Source organism: Centruroides vittatus, unplaced genomic scaffold, assembly GCF_030686945.1.
Source record: "Centruroides vittatus isolate TY-2023 unplaced genomic scaffold, ASM3068694v2 contig_596, whole genome shotgun sequence".
Classification (NCBI taxonomy): domain Eukaryota; kingdom Metazoa; phylum Arthropoda; class Arachnida; order Scorpiones; family Buthidae; genus Centruroides; species Centruroides vittatus.
Window position 1 is genome coordinate 838,759 of NW_027122360.1, and position 22,880 is coordinate 861,638.

At 28.4% G+C, this 22,880-nt stretch overlaps 1 protein-coding gene across 2 annotated transcripts in view; it reads right to left on the reverse strand.

Annotated features, from left to right (window-relative positions):
- Positions 1 to 22,880, reverse strand: part of LOC136979220 (cilia- and flagella-associated protein 161-like) — a 42,895-nt gene that overhangs the window by 15,671 nt on the left and 4,344 nt on the right. For both annotated transcript variants that reach the window (XM_067275163.1, XM_067275161.1), the window contains exon 2: positions 19,974 to 20,061. In XM_067275163.1, the coding sequence (XP_067131264.1) occupies positions 19,974 to 20,061 (88 nt within the window). The remainder of the gene's footprint in view (positions 1 to 19,973; positions 20,062 to 22,880) is intronic.

The window sequence follows — 22,880 nt, forward strand, 5'->3', positions numbered from 1 at the left end:
ACGTCATGTTGCAAATACAAACTATCAAAATAATAATTTTATTTCTAGTCATTAAAATAGTTTCCTCTTTTCCTTTTTATATGTTAAATATGTTTGTATCCAGCACGAAATACGTTCAAATAAATCTGGTTAATTAAAGTACTAATGCAGTTTAAAATTTAAAATTAAAAAAAAAAAAAACTATGTTCAAACAAAATAAGTCATCATTTATATTATATTATTATCAAATATCTTTATTCACAAAAAGGGGATTATCCCTGTTGCAGGGGGTTGTACAAAATTGACTTGTAAATTTTCGTATTATTAAAACATTAACTAGGTTATTAAAATTTAACAGTCTTTATACGTTGGTTTTATATTATTTCGTTATTAACATAAATAAAAACAGTTATTTTAACAAACACAGTAATATAATTATACAATAATGAAGTTATATAATGTTGATATATTTTGACATACTGGCATAGATTTACAACATTTTTGTAATCTTAATGAAATAATTATACAGAGAATAGAGATCATTTTTATTTAGGTTATTGAGAGAATTTCTATAATCTTGGGATGAATCACTTTGGAGTATTCGAGGAATGTTGAAAGAATCACGTACATTAGAGAGATTTTGACATTTCTGAAGTAAGTGTTCAATTGAGAAGTTATCGAATTTGCACCATGGGCAATGATTGTTTGATAGGTCAATATAGAAATTATTGATATAAAGGGAATATTTATTTAGACGTAATTGTGAAATTAGCCTTTTCACGTTGAAGTTAATTGATTTTATCATATAAGGTTGTACAGAAGGTATTTGTAAAATTTTTAAGTACCAGGGATGATAGGTATTGTGATTTAGGCTATTTTGATCCATATTTATAGATTGAGCGATAGCTGATTCCATTAACATAGTATATCCAAATTTCCAGTCCTGAATATTATCTTTGAATAGAAGATCTGATACTCCAAAAGAATTTAGTATTTTATTTAGTTTAGTTTGCCAGAGTTGTATTGTAGTTGATTTTTTACTGCCTTTGATTATTTCGTGGTGCAGAAAGGTAATATTACTGTCAGATTTGAATTTTAAACGATAGTAGAATTTAATGATACGTTTTAAGAACAATGGATAAGAGCAGATACGGTTAGTTTCGTGGCGAATTGCGTAGCCTGGGACAGTTCTTTCTAAGTGAAAAAGTTTGCGAAGAAAGTAGATGTGAAATTTTTCTAATTTATATATATAATCGAGACCCCATATTGGGGATGCGTAATATATGATTGGGTTAATGATTGCGTTATACAGTTTCATATGAATAGATAAATCGGAGGTTTTTAAGTTAGAATATAAGTTTAGCAGATTATCTATAGCAAGTTTTACTTTATTGTTCAAATACGAAATATGTGCTTTGAAAGTATGATTCCAATCGAACATAACACCTAGGAAATTGACTTCATTTACCATTTGCAGAGGTTGCTTGTCTAGATATATCGTTGTTTCTTTTTTGGAGATTTTACTATTCTTACGGAATATAACGACTTTCGTTTTGGTAGGATTGATTGTTAATTGGATTGAGTTGAGGTAAGAATTTAGTTGATTAATTTTTCTTTGTAGTGATATTTTTGTCGGAGCGAAGATTGCAAGGTCATCAGCAAATAATACATAATGAAAGGTCCTGTCACCAAGTTCTATTCCATCTGAGCAATTCTGAAATATGTGATCAATTTCGAGTAGATAAAAATTGAATAGGTATGGCGAAAGAGGGTCACCTTGGAGTATTCCACGTGTTAATGTTAGCGATGGTGAGACGGCTTTGCCCTGTTTAATTTTTGCGTTATAAGTTGAGAATAGCTTAGATATAGTGTTTGCAAATTGATTACCTGCTCCGTTAACTTTTAGTTTATATACCAGTAGCGGAACAAAAACAGAGTCGAATGCTTTTTGGATATCAATGAATGCAACATATATTTTTCTTTGCTTTTTTCTCAGATGAAGTTGTATTATAGAAGATAGTAGGAAAATAGCAGATTCTGTTCCTTTATTTTTGAAGAAGGCGTATTGAAATTTTGCTTCGAGGTCAGTTATTTTAGTCCAGTATTGGAATTTTGTAGCTAATAAAGATGTAAAACATTTTCTTAATGTTGACAGTAGTGCTATTGGTCTATAATTAGTTGGAGAAATTTTATCACCTTTTTTATGTATCGTTGATAAAATTACTGAATTCCAGGAGTCCGGGTAATTAATTGTTTTGTACATAGAATTGAAGAGTTGTAGCAGTTTCACTCTTGCTTGATTTGACAATGTTTTTAGGAACTTAGTTGGAATGTGATCATTTCCTGGTGATGTGTTAATGCGAGTTTTATGTATGATATCATCGAGATCCTTGATTGTAAATTTAGAATTAAGACATTCGTTGTTGGAGTTGTAGTTGAACATTAAATTAGGTATAGTTTGGGTAACAGGAAGGCGTTGATAAAATTTTTTCCAGGCTTCAAAACTTATCATTGAGTTATTGTCACATAAGTCGAATTTAAATCGAAATTTTTGTATTAGTGCCCAGAAAGTTTTGCTATCATTGCTGTTTTTTAGTAATGTTGTTTCAAGTTTAGAAAGATAATTTTTCTTTTTTGCTTTAATTAGGTTATTGTAAGTTTGCTTGAGCTTTCTGTAGTTATTGAAATTTAAATTATTTGAGTTTTCACGGAATGTTTTTAGACTTGTTTGCTTCATCTTTTTCATCTTGTAGCAATCTTTGTCAAACCATGGTTTTTTAAATTTGTTCTGAATGGTTCTTTTATCGTTTTTAATTTGGATATAATCGTTCATTATCTGAATTATTTGGTTATATATTATATCAGAATTCAAATTGGTTATTTCTGGAATATTGTTGAATCTATTTTCTATTTCATTGGAAAATTTCGACATTTTATAGTAGATTCTCGTTTGTTTATTGCACTCCTTAGTTGATGAATTTTCTGAGGACAATAGGAATTTTGATATGGTTGGAAAGTGGTCCGATGTGTCTTGCGTAGTTATGGCGAAATCTAGACAACAATCTAACATGTATTCAGAACATATTGTTAAGTCTATGGTGGATTTGCCATTATATTCAATACAAGTAAATTCGGCTGGATAATCAGGTTTGAGACGTCCGTTTAAAATGTACAGTTTATGGTCTTTTATTATTTTTATTAAGTTTATTCCTAGTTTATTAGTAGTATTATCTTTGGATCGTCTGATATTTTGTATTTGGTAATTAGGACCATTATAATATGAATCTGTCATTTCAGCGATTCTTGCATTAAAATCTCCCAGTAAAAGGATATATGGAGTTAAATGTTGCCACTGTTCGATTATTTTAAATATTTCATTGAGTTTTGTCAGACAGTTGGGTGGAATATAGGTGATCATTACTATTATTTGTCGATAATCTTTGTTGCCTAATATTGGTTTATTCATTGAAAGTAGGAGTAATATATAGTTGTCAGATTTTTTGGTTTGTTGTATTTTACAGCAATGTTTTTTTAATAAGATACACAATCCACCACTTGGGCGACCAGGTCCAGAAGGTTTATATGCTGGGACTGTAATTGTTGTATAGTTATTGAAGAAAGTAGAATTATAAAACAGATCCAGTGTAATCCATGTTTCAGTTATTCCAATTATATCAGGGTCATATTTTAATTGGAGAAGATTTAGTGATGTTATTTTATTCTTTAAGCCTTGACTATTCCAATTGATGACAGTAGTTGGGTGTATATTTTTGTTAACTTTTTCCTGATGAGATTTATTTTGTAATGTATATCAACTTGCTGATTCTGGTAAGGTAGAAAAAGGTAGAAAAGTATCCACATAAACCAGTTTTCCCGTATCGATATTAAAAGTTATTCTATCTCGGTCTATTTGTAGAATATCGTTACGTAGTTTGACTGAATGATTTTGTTTTCTTAATTCGAAATAAATCGGTAATAAGTTTTTTCTTCTTTTACGTGAGTCCTTAGTAAGGTCTGGTGCGATTTGGATGTTTCCCCAGTTTTCCAATAATTTTTGTTGTTTCTTTGATATGAAGGAATTAAAAATCTGATCACGGGTCTGTTTATTACTGAGTGATAATCTGATAACAGGATTCGTTGATTTGGTTAATTGAGTTATATCAAGAATATCTTCCTGGAGTACTTTGTGCAGGTTTAATGAAGAGTTAATAAATTTAAGAATTTCTGATTTGGAGATACTATTTGACGTGGGATAATTATATATTATTATATTATTATAGTGATGGTCGTTGATCAGGGTGTCCATTTTATACTGTATCAGTTCCTTTCCTGATTTTAAATTGTCGATTTGTAGTTTTAGATTTTCAATTTGACTGTCCATTCTTTGAAATTGTATTTTATTCTCACGTATAGTTTCATGGATTAAATTCAAATCTTCTTTTATAGATTCCATTTGGGTAGATAGTTTATTATTAGAAGTATTAATAAGTTCCGAAATTTTGTACCATAGATCTGTTGTTAGAGTGTCATTCGAATTTGTCGAAGATGATGGATGGATTATATTGGACTCACCTGGTGAATTCTGTAGTCTTTGTGGAGTTGTATCCATATGCTGGTTGTTGATTTCTAAGGCTGGTTCTTGTGATTCTTTGTCCATTAATAGATTAAAATCCGTTATAAGTTTGGAGTTGGATGCACCTGATTGAGACTTTTTACCTTCCGGTTTGGTTCTGTTAAGCGGAGGTCTACCTCGTTTAACTGGTGAACGCTGCATATTTATTAATTGTTAATATTTCTTCGAGAACGATGATTTCTATACAGTTTTAGTAATTTTTGGTTAATAAGATTAGAGAAATACAGTAGTTTCTTAACACTTGTTGAACCACAACGCAAAAGTCACCAACACCTCCCACTGTCGAGCAAGGCCCCCCATTTATATTATATTTCAAATAGTAATTAGTAAGTAAAGACTAAATTATTTTAAATGAATAAAATTATAATAATAATAGTTATAGATGAGGTTGTTTCGCATCAGTCAAATTATTAATTGCGTGTTGAGGGCGTCTTGAAATACGTCAGTGGGAATTTGGCAGGGTAAAAAGTATGCATCTATATAATATCCAGTAATTTTATTAAAGTTACCTTCTCAGTTAATGATTCAGGAATGTAAGTGAAACCGTTAACATGTTTACTTTTTATTATAATTACCGTATTGTTTTTAATTTAAAAGTTTGAATGTATTGTTAAAGTAATAATATAGACTAGTAACTTAGATTTTTAAACGTTCTATCATTAATATTTTTAAAAAATCGTCAGTTAGTCCGGCAGTTGGTCTGTCTGTTTAAATTTTGTGTAAAAAATATTGAAAAAATGATTGTTATGCGTTAAAATTTTTAATATAAAATAAATAATATTCAAGTTTTTGAAATAATTTTTTAAAGGTTTTGAGAAATTTTCGTTTCAAATGTTGTGTTTATTTTTTTAACGCATTGGTTCATACCGCATTAAAAAATAAAATGGTATATGCATATAATTCATAAATTACTTCTTTAACATGATATATACTCAAATAAACCTATAAATAAAAATTATTTAAAATTCTAGAATGCAAACAAATATCTAAGTGCAAAAGAAAAATGTATTCATACGTAAAGTTATATGTTTTTTTATTATTATTAATTTAATACGTAACGATGACAAAGTTTAACTTTTTAAGAGAAAGTTTCTTTCCTATTTCTATAACTGTTAAACGTGTGTGTAGAAGAGTTAATCGCTATATAACAATAGAATGAGATACCACGAAATAATCCATTAATTTAAAAATTCTGACACATCGAATGGGTGAGTGTAACGTACAGGATAACTCCTTCACTCTGTTTTATTACTATTACATTATTATGGCGATGAATTATTATGCAAACTTATACGAGTAGAATGCTGACTAGTATATGTAGTATGTAGTAACCTTCCCGAGTAAAGCAGATGTATTTGATATTCTGAATAACGAATTCTTTCCGAAAACTTAAGATATTCGGAAATATGGCGCGGGATATGGACAGTTCCTAGTTCCTAGCAGTGTTCCTTCGTGAAGTTAAAGAATGATAATTCTGTCTACCCTAAACGTTAAGTTGATGTTCTAGATTTTTGGGATTCCTCGAGGGCGTGGTTTACTAAATAATAACTGTCAAAATTATATTAATATGGCTGCGAAATATTATTATGATTGTTCGGACTTACTTGGTTAACTATTAAATTCTAAAAATATAAAGCATATTAAATGTAACAATAAAATTAATGTATTCATTTCATGCAAATATATAATATAGTGTGTATTAAATAATTTAACACTTAATATAATAATAATAATTTACTTAATACAAATTAAATACAGTTATTACTCCTAATTTATTCAGAAGAAATATTGGTCTTATTATTTGGATCGATATTTACATTGAATTAAAGTGATTTATATACTGCGGAATAGTTTAGTTACTGAAACGATAAACTACATTCATTGATATTATGTAACAATCCGAGAAAAAATATTTTGTTACGAAACAAAATTTTATATTTCGCTTAGTGGTCGCATTTATAGGATTCACGTTATATAAATAGACCATAACCACGTCATGATTGATAAATACGTCAGCCACATGAAACATCCATAATCACGTCCAGATTGACGCCCCCGAGATTCCATCGATCAGCTTTTGCAGAAGGATTTTTTGAGTAGAAAATTGCTTCGTCATGCATTTTAGAGTAGACTTTCGCTTCTTCAGAATCACTTAATGTTCTTCAGAATCTGGCGAACACGTCCGTGTGAATTTTGAACTTTCTTCCCAATTTTCTAAGCGTTTGTCCAACTTTTCCTATGACTTCTTCCTCCAATTGGTTCCTCTTCCTTTCAGCTATTTTCCTCCTGTTTCGATCCATTTCCCGTTCTTCTTTCTCTACTCTTGAAATGATGCTGTACACTGTACGAATCCCCATTGTACAGAAATGTTCAATTGTACAAGACTTCCCATTTTCGCAATTTTCACTATAAAATCTATCAATTATATTTCTTTGATCGAATTCATTTGAACCTTCCATTTTTAAAATAGAGCATTATTTGCGCAAACTTTTTCGATAAACGAAATAAAGACATTGTAGAAGGATGTATGCTGTCTCTCGTGCATCTACAATTAGCCTATTCAAATTACCGGAAAATGCTATTGAAATTTGTGTAGATTTTTAGGATTTACGCCTACAAGTTAGGTTTAATTATATTAAATATGATACATTTCAAATGGATATATTAAAAACAATTAATAGAACAACAGACGTTGCATTTAAAAAAAAGTTGAAGATATAATTATTCAATAATATTTTATCTATTATATCTTCAACTGCTTTTTTTAATCGCAATATGATCGGGCTGCAATTTTTAATCATATTTTTTATAATTATTAATGTAAAACATATCCTTTCTACCTCAAATTAGTAGTATCTTGTCCCTGTACATTATACTTTTCCTGTTAACAATATAGTCGTACCGGTCATCTATCTAACTCCTTTCAGGGGATAATATTTGAATAGGAATAAAGTAATAAAGTGACTTTCGGTATAAACCAGAAGTACTGTACGTGTATAGTTAATCGGGACTTCTTGCCCATAACCTTTCCTTATCTGGTTTCGACTTTCATCTATCTAACACCGTTCTCGAGATTAAGAAAGGACATTGGGAATTTATAGGTCAAATTTTTTTCAATTAAAGATTTGCAGCCCAATTAAAGATTTATATTATTGGAAGGTGGGTGTAATATATAGATTTCAATGTGATAAGATAGATCGTTTTTTCATCAATATAAGAACAATTTACACCATTAAAATACAGAATAAGAGAACATTTGATATCAATGCGTTTAAAAGGCATGATATACACATTATATATACACAGATATACATATACTGTACTTTACACATATTGGCACGTAGATATAGTATGAATAAAAAGCTAACAAAAAATAGAAAAGAATATACGTAAAAAAAACTTATTTTCCTTATATGGAAATATTTTCTATAAGGAAATAAATAAGCAATCTAGATATCCACAATTGCTGAAAATCAATGTTAAATATGTAAATTAGTCGTTTCGCACTGATATATATTACGGCAGATGCCTTTGTACACCTCATTTATATGTAACTTAGGGTTCATTGTCTTGTGTTTACGTGGATCGTTTCTTTCAATTTTGAAAGAAGTTTTGAATTTGAATTTTGCAGCAATTTTAAAACGTAATTTGAAATTCGATCCATATGTAAGATACTAATAGACGTTCATATTTCATAGTATTAAAACAATGTAATTTCGTATATCGTCACATTCGCCGATTTAAAATTTAATTGCACTGTGTTTTGGTGAGCTTAATGTTTTAAATTTTAAATTTTGATTTTACGATTTTTTTAATTTACAGGCTTTGTTAGAAAGGTAAGCTGTAGTCAAAATATTTAACGTATCTCTGTTCAGTAAGTTGATTGGTTTTGTTAATGATATAACCGTAAACTTGCTAACGGACAGTCATTTTACATTTTTAATATAGTCTGAAGAGGGCATAAACGTTATAAATAAGCCCAAACATTTAAATAAAGTCTTTCTGACGCTGTCAAATATTTTTAGGCGTGATGAGAATATAAAAATCCAGTATTATGGATCTCCTTCACTGTTTTTGGTAAAGTTTTTAAAAATTCTCTCTCTATTCAGAATTTTCTTACCTACAGAAAACAATCCTACATACTGAGAATATGTAAATGAGAAGATTTAGCTATTTAAATTATCTCAAAACGTAAACCGTGTTCAAAATACTTAAAACTGTAACAATCGAATGCTTCACATTAATATTATAAAACGAATATTTTTTTTCGCGTGTTATGGAGACAGTAATTCTTTGTGCTAATATTCAAAATAAAAACTAATTGAATATACGAAATAAAATAGAAACACCCTATTATACAGTGGAAAAAATAGCGTGTTTAATAGTTATTGACATTACTGAATTACATACCTTAAAGCTCACATAGACCTACTTCGGAATCATTCGATCAAAATCAGTGTCATTTAAATTCAGTTTTATAAAACATAAAAATTCCTTATGAAAATTGATTGCCGTAGGAAACTTAGTTAATGGTAATTTTATTCTTTCCGTAGTATGTAATTTATGAGAAAATGATAATTATTAATGCTGATTGAAACCTATATTTTAAATGCCCTAAATGCCTTTTATATAATTTAGTATAACGTAACATTAGCGCAAGGTTACAGCTTATAATAATTTTTATTATCACTAAAATTATCCCTTAATTTGTGTATCCAATAATAGCGATTTTGAATGCATAAAATTATAAGAAACTTATCCTAAAAAATTAAAAACATAAATTTTAATATAGTTCTTTTTGTTCTTTATAATTGTGTATTTAATTCATATTGCATGATTAATGCATTTATAATAGCTCATGAAAATCTGTTTCTGTTCCAACTGCATTTTAAAAAAATTTAGTCGGACGGGAAGACTTAATTAAAATTTTCGGGTAGACAATTCACTTTTAAAAATTAATGATGAATACTTTACTTGAGCAATAATTCATAATCGTTACAATAACTATTTAAAGTTTAATAAAAAATGACAACCGTAACAATTATAATTAATGAAAAATTGCTCTAAGAAATTAAATAAATTTCTCAAAAAATGATAATTGAAATAAAACTGTTTTACTGTTTGTTGTTAAAATATTTTTACTTATTTTTCTAAAAAACTAAAGTTGTCTTTTAATTATTTTATTAATAAAAATTATCTACGTTTCTTCCTTTTTACTCTAATAAATAAAGATAGAAAAGATTTATTTAATTCGAAAATACGTACATACTTTTAAGCAAAAAATAAAACACATTAAATATTTATATTGTTTTAGATTAAATTACTACAACTATAATCGCAATTTAGGAGAGTTGAACTAGTTACAGTGAAACAACAGCGAATAGAATTACTTAGAATCTATATATGGTAGGCACAAAGACAGAAGAAATCGACCACAACGCATTTCGAATTCTCACATCCAGCTACGAGGCGAATTTCGTGTCGTGGCACTTTCAAAAATGCGCACGACGCGTTTTGGCATATTCAATTAGACTACGAAGCGAAATTCTTTTTATTATCAACCAGAACGATCTGGCAACGTAAAAAGGCCACAAAGCGTTGTGGGCGCTTATCAATGCAGCCACGACGCAATGTGATAAAAATTTCCGTGCAAAAATACGTAACAAATTTCATTATTATTTAGAATAAAATCAAATTCTAATCTACGTTGAGAATTATATCAAAAATAAAAAGTTAGCCTCATTAACCGTCATTAACGTCTTTGCCTTTAATTTCAAAATATAGAAATTTCTATTTTTCATCACTTTTTACTAATTGGGTTGCAATTTGACCTATAAATTCCCATTGTTGCCTGTCTTTCTGAGAACGGAATTAGGTAGATGAAAGCCGAAACCACCAAGATCAGATATGGAAAGTTTAAGGGCAGCAGACCCCGATTAACTATATACGATCTTCCGGTTTATACCGAAAATTACGTGATTTCGATTCAAATATTTTAAATAATAATTTTAAAATCAACAGACAAAATAAATTATTATTAAAAATGCTAAATATTTCGAATAATTTGTTTCTTATAAAATTTATTTTTCGCAGGCTATGACAATATCTTATATATTGTGATAAAAAATAAATAGGATAGCACTTGATTAAAATGATTTATTTACATTAATTTGATATTGTATTGGATAATTTAAAATAAATTATTTATCGAAAATAATAATAAATAAATGTAATTTTTAATATAGGTAATTAAGTAAGATATTGCTTAAAACATGGGATATTTTAGAAAGCGAAAAATTATTTCCGACTTCAATTCTGAACACAGTGAACCTCTGCGTGCCTTTTTATAGGATACTGGGATAGCGATTTTAAGACAATCTGGTGGCATTATCTGGCGTGCAATAGGAACACAACTGTAATCATTTACACACCTATCTGAGACAGATGCATGCCGAGTTTTGTAGTAATTGGACAATTGCATCCGGGTACGTAACTTTGTCAACGAGCGATTATTATACAAATAATAAAATTGAGATAACAAATAGAATGATGAAACAAGTCTCATAATGATGTATTTACGGCTTTCAAAAAAAAAAAAAAAAGCTAAAACAACAACTGAATTCGCTCTTTGACCCAAAGTAACACAACTTTTTTATTATTGCAGATTAATTAATAATACCTTGACTGAATGCAGTATATTTAATACACTGCATTCAGTCAAGATGTGTTTTAATTTACACATTTACGATATTGTCATACTGGTCGATATTTTTTGGAGTTACTCATTTAAATCGTGTTTCTCCCTTATTATATTAAAATTTTTATTACATTTGTTATTGCGTCTCTGAATTTATATATTATCATGTACTGACTCTTATACATAAAAAAAAAATTAAATATTTGATAGCGTTGTTGATATAATTTCTATCTTACTGCCGAGACAATTTCATACCAAACAAGTACAGTACCTTCGTATCAAACATTTCACTTTTCATTAGTACTGTTCGATGAGTTTGTAATTTTATGATTTTTCCTATCGGTAAAAGCCTTTTCAGAATAAACATTTATATATCATGAAAATTATACTAGTATTTTCCTTATTTAAAGTTTGTTGGTATATGATCTAATATTCTTTGCATTTTTCGTCGATTTTGAATTATTCACGAGTCTATTCTTGTCATTGGCATTGACAGGTGAGAATCTAGTAGTGTTGATCTATGTTTACATTATAATTAATTAAAATTTATTACTTTTTCATTAAATAAAAATTCACCATCCATGCGTTATCATTCAAAATATCCAAATGCATTTCGCAAATTTCTTTGCCTCTTCAGTGGATATTACACCTTTACAACAGTGTTACATTTATATTCTATCAAATTTTCCCAGCATGCATCTACAGATAACCCGGTATTCAGATTGATGACATTTGCATAATTTTTGATACAATAATGTTCCGCGATACGTCTTGTTACAATATTTTCAAATTTATACAATATTTTGATACTATTTCTATTTATGATACAATTATTATTTTTACAATGTTGATACCATGGAGATTCACTTCGCTTCAGGCGAATTGCCGCTTCATGCTCTTTAACACGTTGTTCAAGCTGTCTTCCCGTTTCTCCAACATAGATCTTACTTTCTGGGCATGTACATATTAGTTTGTAGACGACTCCTGCTGTTTTCAAAGGGTCTTGTGAATGTCCTACTATTCCTCTGTTTACCACATGAATACTTTTGCTTAATCTATTTTTCTGTTCGCCCACTAAGTTGACAGAACAATTATTAAAGTTATTTTTATATTTTTCATAAAACTTTTTAATATATGGTATTTTAATGTATAGGTTTTTACTTTTTTCTTCTTTTACATTATATCTACTTATTGTATAACAATTATACCACTTACGTATTACTTGTTGAGGGTAATCGTTAAGCAGATATTTTTTAAACAGATTTTCAGTTTCAAGTTCTATATACTTCTGCAATGTCGTTCTGTTGAGGATTTTTCTTAGTTCCATTATAAAAACGTTTCTCTTTATACCTAAAGGACAGTATGATTTATAGTTGATTACTTTATTATTATTACAGATCTTTGTATACTTACGAAACAGTAGTGTTTTTTCGTTTCGTGTGATTGTAACATCTAAATAGTTAATTTCATTATTTTTCTCTTCTTCGTAGGTGAATCTAATATCATTGTTTAAACTGTTCGCATAAGTTTCGATGTTTTGGGCTGTGGTAATATTGGAATCATACAGGATTAATATGTCGTCTACATACCTGGCGTAGAAGGAAATACCTTGGAACTGGAAAATCTTTTGATCTAATGATGTCATGCATATATTGCAATCTTGGGCCTATAGGCCCATTGCTATAGCATGACATCATTAGATCAAAAGATTTTCCAGTTCCAAGGTATTTCCTTCTACGCCAGGTATGTAGACGACATATTAATCCTGTATGATTCCAATATTACCACAGCCCAAAACATCGAAACTTATGCGAACAGTTTAAACAATGATATTAGATTCACCTACGAAGAAGAGAAAAATAATGAAATTAACTATTTAGATGTTACAATCACACGAAACGAAAAAACACTACTGTTTCGTAAGTATACAAAGATCTGTAATAATAATAAAGTAATCAACTATAAATCATACTGTCCTTTAGGTATAAAGAGAAACGTTTTTATAATGGAACTAAGAAAAATTCTCAACAGAACGACATTGCAGAAGCATATAGAACTTGAAACTGAAAATCTGTTTAAAAAATATCTGCTTAACGATTACCCTCAACAAGTAATACGTAAGTGGTATAATTGTTATACAATAAGTAGATATAATGTAAAAGAAGAAAAAAGTAAAAACCTATACATTAAAATACCATATATTAAAAAGTTTTATGAAAAATATAAAAATAACTTTAATAATTGTTCTGTCAACTTAGTGGGCGAACAGAAAAATAGATTAAGCAAAAGTATTCATGTGGTAAACAGAGGAATAGTAGGACATTCACATGACCCTTTGAAAACAGCAGGAGTCGTCTACAAACTAATATGTACATGCCCAGAAAGTAAGATCTATGTTGGAGAAACGGGAAGACAGCTTGAACAACGTGTTAAAGAGCATGAAGCGGCAATTCGCCTGAGGCGAAGTGAATCTCCATGGTATCAACATTGTAAAAATAATAATTGTATCATAAATAGAAATAATATCAAAATATTGTATAAATTTGAAAATATTGTAACAAGACGTATCGCGGAACATTATTGTATCAAAAATTATGCAAATGTCATCAATCTGAATACCGGGTTATCTGTAGATGCATGCTGGGAAAATTTGATAGAATATAAATGTAACACTGTTGTAAAGGTGTAATATCCACTGAAGAGGCAAAGAAATTTGCGAAATGCATCTGGATAATTTGAATGATAACGTATGGATGGTGAATAATAAAGTAAGAAGTATTTATTAATTTCCACGGTGTCCATCTCAGTTCTTAGCTCTTTCGTAAGTCCGATGAAAATTTCATACCAAACAAGTACAGTACCTTCGTATCAAACATTTCACTTTTCATTAGTACTGTTCGATGAGTTTGTAATTTTATGATTTTTCCTATCGGTAAAAGCCTTTTCAGAATAAACATTTATATATCATGAAAATTATACTAGTATTTTCCTTATTTAAAGTTTGTTGGTATATGATCTAATATTCTTTGCATTTTTCGTCGATTTTGAATTATTCACGAGTCTATTCTTGTCATTGGCATTGACAGGTGAGAATCTAGTAGTGTTGATCTATGTTTACATTATAATTAATTAAAATTTATTACTTTTTCATTAAATAAAAATTTTGTTCCTAGTTTATCAGATGACGGATGTAAATTTTATTTCCGGTGTGGCTATTTAAAAAAAAAATTATTAATTTTATAGGGACTGTTGTCTAGTGGAACACACTGTAGCTATTATGATTTGTGGCATCTCTCAATCAAAATTTAAAAAAAAAACAAAAAATTAAAAATTAATATAAAATATGTCTTTCTTCATATGAAAATTTTTCAACACAATAAATTGTCCATTCGTGATTTAAGCAAAAATCCTAATATATTGTTTAATTAATTTTAAAATTATGCAAATATACGAGACAAATATTTTTGAATGAAATAGTTAAAAATATATACCTAGTGTGCTAGTATAAAAACCGAAAAAAACACGAAAAAATTTTACCTTTAATTAAATATCGTTAGCTCTTAAATTAATTAACCGAAGAGTGAATACAGCATCTTGACTTGAACATTTGGCTTACTTTCTTATTATATTCAATTTTATTATGCAGAAAGCACGTGTAAAGTATTTAATGCAATATATTACACACATTTCAATTAATCATTTAAGTTGAAAGCGATGCTATATGCTATCTTTAATTGCAAAAAACACAAAAGAATGACAGTCTAACAAATTTTCATAAATGTAGACGTATTTATTGTAAACATTAAATTTATGAATCAAGAAATATATTTTTTTGGCTTAATTCATTATTTATTACAGATTATAATTACAAAGTGCAAAATCGATAATACAATCAATATACATCAATAAATATTATTCTATTAAGTATCTAACATTTTCCCCCTTGCTGAAAATTTTAATAATTTGGATTTTAACAGAAAATGACTTTAAAAGTTATTGCTATAGCAAAACTTTTATAAATAATAATCTTTTGTTTTATTTATATTTACGCCAATTCCGTGATAATATTATGATTATTTATGAAATATTAATTAATAAAATCTAAAACGGAAAAATATTATAGTCAACGAACGTAACAAAATACATCAATCAATTTTCAGACAAACTCTAATTATGATTAGAAAATACGAATGAATATTTAATTATGTAAATTACATTTATTGTTATTTCTGTTTGAGAGAATATGTTAGTTTGAAGGATGGAAATCATCTGTCCTCAGACAATTTCTATTTCGACTATTTGTATTATTATAAATAAATAAATTGTGTAATCTCAAGCGATTGATCACACAAATTCTTGGCACAAGAGAAGAGTAGAAAAATGAATCGAAAAATCACTGCTAGTGCCAAGAAATAAATCCAAATAATATTTTCGTTGCTTTATTATTTATTAAATTATTAGACAGAGAAAATCTGTAATGTTAAAATTTGGAATCTATATATATAATCGAGACGAGTTGATAATAATAATAATAATCAGCGCAGAGCCGAAACGGTTAGGAGTTGAAAGTTGAAATTTGGTACAGTTAGGGTACGTCACGAGAACGCACACTAAGAAGGGATTTTTCGAAATTCCTCCCCACGGGGGAGATGGACAGGATTAAGGCTTAACATTTCCATCAACAATGGAAGTGTTACGTAACAATGAAAGTTTTAAGTAACAATGGACGTGTTACGTAACAATGGAATTTTCAACAATGGAAGTGTCAACAATGGACGTTCAACAATGGAAGTGTTAAGAGAAAGCGACGTGCAAGACGCAAATGCAGTTTTTTTCGTTTTTGCAGGAAATCGAACCTATTTTTAGACCCATCTAAAAATTCCCTAATTAGTCTGGAAACAGGGAGGACCCAATTCTTGCATTCTGTGAAAAGGGTAAGGTTGACTATAACGTAATAATCTTAATACTCGCTAGAACGGTTAGGAGTTGAAAGTTGAAATTTGGTACACAGTTAGTGTACCAAATTTAAGTACCAAAGTGTTAAGTAACAATTGAGAACAAGAAAAAGCGACGTGCAAGATTTACGGGCTCTGGAAAAAAAAGAAAAAGAGTAATATATTAGAACATATTCGATTTTCAAATTTAAACAGATTAGTTCGGTTTTTCTCGACCTTTCTTCTTTAGAACATTCGATGAAAATCGAACGATATAATCAGAACACGTCGTGAAAATCGAACAATATTAGAACATTCGATTTTCAAATTCGACCTTTCTTTAGAAATATTTAGTTTGTTGATGAAATTACTCTTTTTCTTCTGTGACTATGACGTAATAATCTTAATCTTCGCTATCGTTACTTTCGCCCGAGCAACGCCGGGCCTACCTGCTAGTTATTTATATTTCAATAAGCTACAGTATTAAGTATTCCAAATTTTATTTTTATTTTTTGGATAGTTGACTTTTTTACTTGCATTTTTAAAATGTTACCACTTGAATAGCCATATAATAAGAAAATAAAGTAATTTACTGGTTTTTATTAAATTTCACATAAAACATATTTTCAAAGCCTAATTGCAATAATAATAATAATGCATAAACGAAACTCAATGATATACATTCAGATATCACTGTAGTTAAATAGTAAATGTAATGAAGTCGACAGATGATTCATGATATTTGTTTGGATGAGGTTTGGCAAATGAATCAATACAACTAATTAGGACAAAGCTTTTATTGCATTATCTTTTATTTAAAACTCCATATTATATAAATATGATTTATTTAGATTGTGAACGACAGTTTTAACTTCTTTAGTCAGTATTTTGTCTAATGCAGTATACAGATTTAACTGAGCATTAACATGGAACTAAACTAAAATATTCATATACACTTGTAAAAATAGATTGTATCAATATTATTTTCTAACTATCAACCATCACAATTAGCACTTATTCGAAAAAATCCGATTAAATGAAATTCATAGAATTGACACAATACTTTTCCATATTACATTGAAAGCCATTCTGTGTCAATTCTGTGTATTTGATTTACAAGCTTCGCAAGCTTCACAGAATATCTATTCCGTGTATTTGAATCCGGTGTCGCGAATGTGTAAGAATATTCGAAGATGTTTAAACGAAGCATTACTTATTTAACAATTTTATTAAAAATTTTAAATACTGTATTTTAATATATATTTATATTAAGGAAACTTTAATTAAATTTGAATTATAAAATTAATAAAAGCCAAATGTTAATTAAAAATGATAAAAAAATAACTTAAAATCGTTATTGGGCTGCAATTTGAAAAAATTGTAGACCTATAAATTCCCACTTGTCTGTCCGTCGTCCGTCGTCCGTCGTCCGTCGTCCCTTAATATCGCGAGCAAAGTTAAATGAAAGACGATACAGATGTAGAAAACTTAGGATCAGGAGGCTTCAAGTAACTATATGCGAACTTCCAATGCAAACCAGAAGTCACGTTATTTCAATTCAAAACTTTTCCCCTGAAAGCAGTTAATAGACAATCGGCACGACTCTATTGTTGAAGAAAAAGTATGATGTACAGGGGCAATCCACTACTAATTTGAGATGGAGAGCATATATTTTAAATTAAATAAATTAAAAATACGATTAAAAATTGCAGCCCGGCATTGTGACCATGTCACAATAAATAATTGCTCGTTTTAATCTATAAATCGTTCACTATGTAAATGTTCGAATTTATATGGTGAATGTTTTCATTCACGCTACTTTTAATTCACTTTTTGCTCTGTTGACTATAATATATATAACTGGATTGAGTAATCGAATAACCAATTGTTTCTATTATATTAATAAGTACAAGATTATTCATTGTAATTTATACAATCATACAATCATATGACTTCATATTGATTTGTTCAATAATTTATAAATGGACAGAGTGGCTCGAAAGCCAGTTAATAATGTGTTCCGAATACATTTGTAAATATGAATAGTAAACATAAACAACGTATAGAATAGCATGTTTTCAACGTGTAGAATAGCTATAAACTTGCTTTCAGAACAGAATCTGATATACTTTTACAAAACTGATGAAACGAAATAAAGAATACTTAACAGTTAGAAGCATATTTCTTAAAAATATCCAGATGTTAGTTTTTACAAAGGTTAAATGCAATGAAACTTTTCATCCTCTCGCCAGGAGAAGATTAATGACTCGTTTGGTGGAATTCATTTCAACCCACGCACGCAACAGGCCCTCGTTTCTATCCGAGCACAAAATAGTGATATTCGAATAGGAAAATTACGAAGTTATCAGAGAGCACAAAATATGTTTTTAATTTTTGAGGGTTCCAAATTTAAATATTTGGTCTTTTTTTGCGCAATTTGATTGGTTGGTCGTTTGACATTTCATATTCGGCTGTGAATGGTACGTTAGAGTTAACATGAGAAGAAATTTGGATGTCTCGAATTATGTTCTCATATAGGCGAAAGTCAATGACCATTTCCTGTTGAATAATACCAATGACCAATGAAATTGCACCAATACGTACCATCCAAGTATCGCGATAAACTAGACAATGGTAGGCTATAATAACCAAATAATATGGTTTTTATTTTAATATGTTGTTACTTTTACCCAAGCAGCTCCAGGCATTTCTGCTAGTACGTATATACGGTATGATTATATAAAATCTATCTTAAATACTCTACTTGAAATACCTGTATTCATAAAATATTTGCCAGTACGACATTTTGATTACACAATTATAAAATGTCAAGAATTTTGACATTTTATATAAGAGTTTTTGAATTTAAGTTTTAAATAGAAGCTTTAACTTTATAATTTCTGGAGAATGTTTAAATAATGTTATTATGTTTAAACAACAAAATATTGAAAATAGGTAATGAATTCACATGTCTAGCCTATAAACTTGCTTTCAGAACAGAATCTGATATACTTTATAAAATCAGTAAATTCACCAGAACCTTAGAAATCGTAAACAAAGTTATAAAATCTATCGATCAAAAACATTCGCTTACACCTATAAAAAAGTTTAGCAAGACCAAATCTTTGTTATGGTAACGAGGCTTGGACTTTCAGAAAAGCATGGCATCAGGAAATCTTTAAAATACCAAAATATACCAAAAGGATTTATATCTATTCAACCCATGAAATGATGAAGAGAAAATTCTGTAAGACTGTATACTTCGGCCCGAATTATATAGGCTAGCAGTTTAAAAGTTAAGTTGCGTTATATTTAGTATCGATTCTTTAGATAAAAATCCTCTTGAGAGTATGAAAAGATAATCTGAAGGTAAAAAAATAATGATTAATGCCTATTTCTAGTTATTGCGTTTTTAGAATGATTGATTATAACCATTCTGGCATCTTATCCTCAAAAGAATAATATTTTAATCTATGAATATTGAATTTGTGAAGTACTTTAATTATCAAGCGATGTGTTAAATTGAATTTATTAAGTTTAATAATTATTTTAATTTTTCATGTTTTAAAATTGAAAATTATTATTTTACACATTAAAAATTGTTATTATTATTAAATTTAATTATATATTAGTAAATGTAATGTATTAACGTAGATATTTTATAAAATATTTTATTAATATACAGTTAAAGTTTATAGTTTAAGTTTTTAAATATTATTCAAAAATTTACCTCAGCCAAATGAATGTCTTCGTTCCAATTAGAGATTAGACAATACGGATTATATCGTTTTACGTATGGTCTTGTTTCTACTTCTGTACTGGAAATTAAATTTAATATGGAATTAATTACATTGTTTATCATTAAATTCCGAAGACATATTACAAAATTAATCTTGATTCGCGTGCTAAACAAAAATATATCATGCCAACATTTAAAAAGACATTAAGCGAATTCTTTTGTATAACATTATAAACAGATTCCGTGTTTCTAAATAGTTTTTTATTTTTATTTTTACAAAAGCAGTCTACGAAACATTATTCCATTCTCAATTACCATAGAAACAACCGTTAGGAATTTCGTGAAAAATGTTAGTCAATTATTTCGTTTCCAAAATTGATAACGTTTAATTGTAATATTATTAATAAGTTTAAAATAATTACAATCAACATTTACTTGCTACACACGATACAAAATTATAATTACAAAAATACAATAATTTTATTATTATTTTAAAGACTTTTTGATTTATTGGACACTAAAGGCAATTTTTATTTTAAAAATTCTATGACATAGCATTAAAATCAGGAAATATTATACTTACTGAATTTGTTTTTTATAGTATTTCTATTGCCAACATCTAGAAATTACAAACGTCAATCATTTAGTCCAAAATGTGCCTTGTTTTACGAAAATACAAAATTGTATAGTATATGGCCACACGCAACGACAGAAAGACCTGTGGGATTTTTTGCTACTTACTGACAGCAAAAACTTTTATTAATATTGCCATGCAATATTTCCAGAATAGTTTTTATAGAACATTTATTAAAGATGTTTTAATTCGAAATGACTAATAACAGTATCGTTTACCCTACAACATACTAAAAAGTCTTTAGATTACAATCGGAGCAAATATTACTATATAAAGCTGTATTTATATATAAACAATAATACTTTACTAATTACTGTTCGCACAATACTACTTGCAAAAGTGTTTATAAAGCATTAAGTGTTAGCTTCTGTCATAAACAGCCATAGTGTAACGTGTCACGATCGTGAAAAGTAAAGAATAACAATACCAACTACTAATACAGGTATACTTCGAATTACGTCGTTTCGAGTTACTTCATTCTCGATTATACGTCATTTATCAAAAAAGTATATGGAAAAATAAAAATCAAGTTTGAGTCATTTTATTCGACTTTACATCCGTCCGCCACAAATATTGAAGTCGTAATATCACTAGAAAAGCGTCAAAAGCACATAAAATCAAATTAAAATATGTACAGTACATTTACAGTAAATGCTAATATAATCATCATAAATCATAGAGAACGAAACACGAAAACATCTGTGTTTCTGTGTTGTCGTCTTATTTAGCGGTCTTTAAGTGCTCATTATTGGCATTTTCCACCGTAGTTCGACTTACGTCGTAACTACACAAGTAAATTCGACTTACGTCGCCTCTCCTGGAACCAATTACCGACGTAAGGCGAGGTATACCTGTACTTTCAGTGAAAATTTATTCGCCATTATCATTATTTTACGAGTTCTTTTGCAAAGTATCGCTTTAGAATCTTTACCAAAAACTTTAATGGACTGTGTAATTAGTAACTTCTGATTTTTAAAAAAGTCGCATTTTCCTAAAACTCCTATAACAGAAATCTCTAAAAACAACAGAAAGTCATTAAAATTCTGATTGAAATTATGTAGCCAGAATTAAAATTAATTTTAAAAAACCGTATATTTTATTTCAAATTAACAGCATCTAAGCCAATTTTTAACGGATTATTTTTTTAGTAGTTGAAATTGGAAAATCCTGATTTTTCTACATATATTAAAATACTTTTTAATAGCACAAAATTTCTCTATAAATTTAATTCAAAACCGATTTTCGCTTCCCAATTTTTACGCGTTTTTACAGTTTTTGAAAAGAAGAATTTAGCAATTTTACAATAAAATTCTTATGTTCCTTTCGTTATTATATATTATATAATAACGAAAGGAATATAAGAATTTGCGCTCTAGTATTTACATTATAAATATTTGTGAAAATCAGAGCGTAATTTAATGCTTAAAAATTTATTTAAAAGATAAAAACTTTTAAAAATAATATTTTAAATATTTTAATGTAGTAACTTTAAAAGTTCTTGAACAGATTTTGGGATATTTGTACAGATTTAAACCTGACAATTAACATAACAGTATTTCATATTTATTACAAATTATAAATAAACTTTTAAATGATTAATCTATAGATTTAGAATTAACAAATGAAATATAAGCAATTATACTAATAATAATAACTTATGTAAGCTATATAGGCCTACTGAATGTAGTTTTATAGTCCATCGATATATAGGTCTAGGAAGACATCATAGAAATTCATTAAGCTTATAGATGTGTCATTGTTATATAATAATGATAATGTCGACCTAATTTAACTATTACCTAAGATTTATTAGTTTTATATTATTCAGAAAAGGTTTTACCAGAATGTGTCGATTAATATTTCCAATTGATGAAAAATATTGCTTTGTAGATGATTTTATTTGAATTATTAAATGTTTGAAAACTGTGACACACATAATTAGGATTACATAATGCTTTTTCTATTTTTAAATTATTTTATCTATTCTTTGATGATGACAATTTGAATGTAATTTAGATATTAAAGAGCAAGAGTGCCCGCAGGATTTTAGAGAGGATAAAACACAATTTAAACAAAGTAGCAATTACTTTAACTACCTATAAAACATGATTGCTTCGAAACAGCGCAGCGCATGCTTACGGTTTACAGGAAAACAAGAGGGGCCGTCTCGTCGTACGTGGACTATTACGATAAATTTATTCTTACAAAAACTAATGTTGATTTATAAATTGTTATTTTAAAAACAGCAAAGAAAATAAAAACTA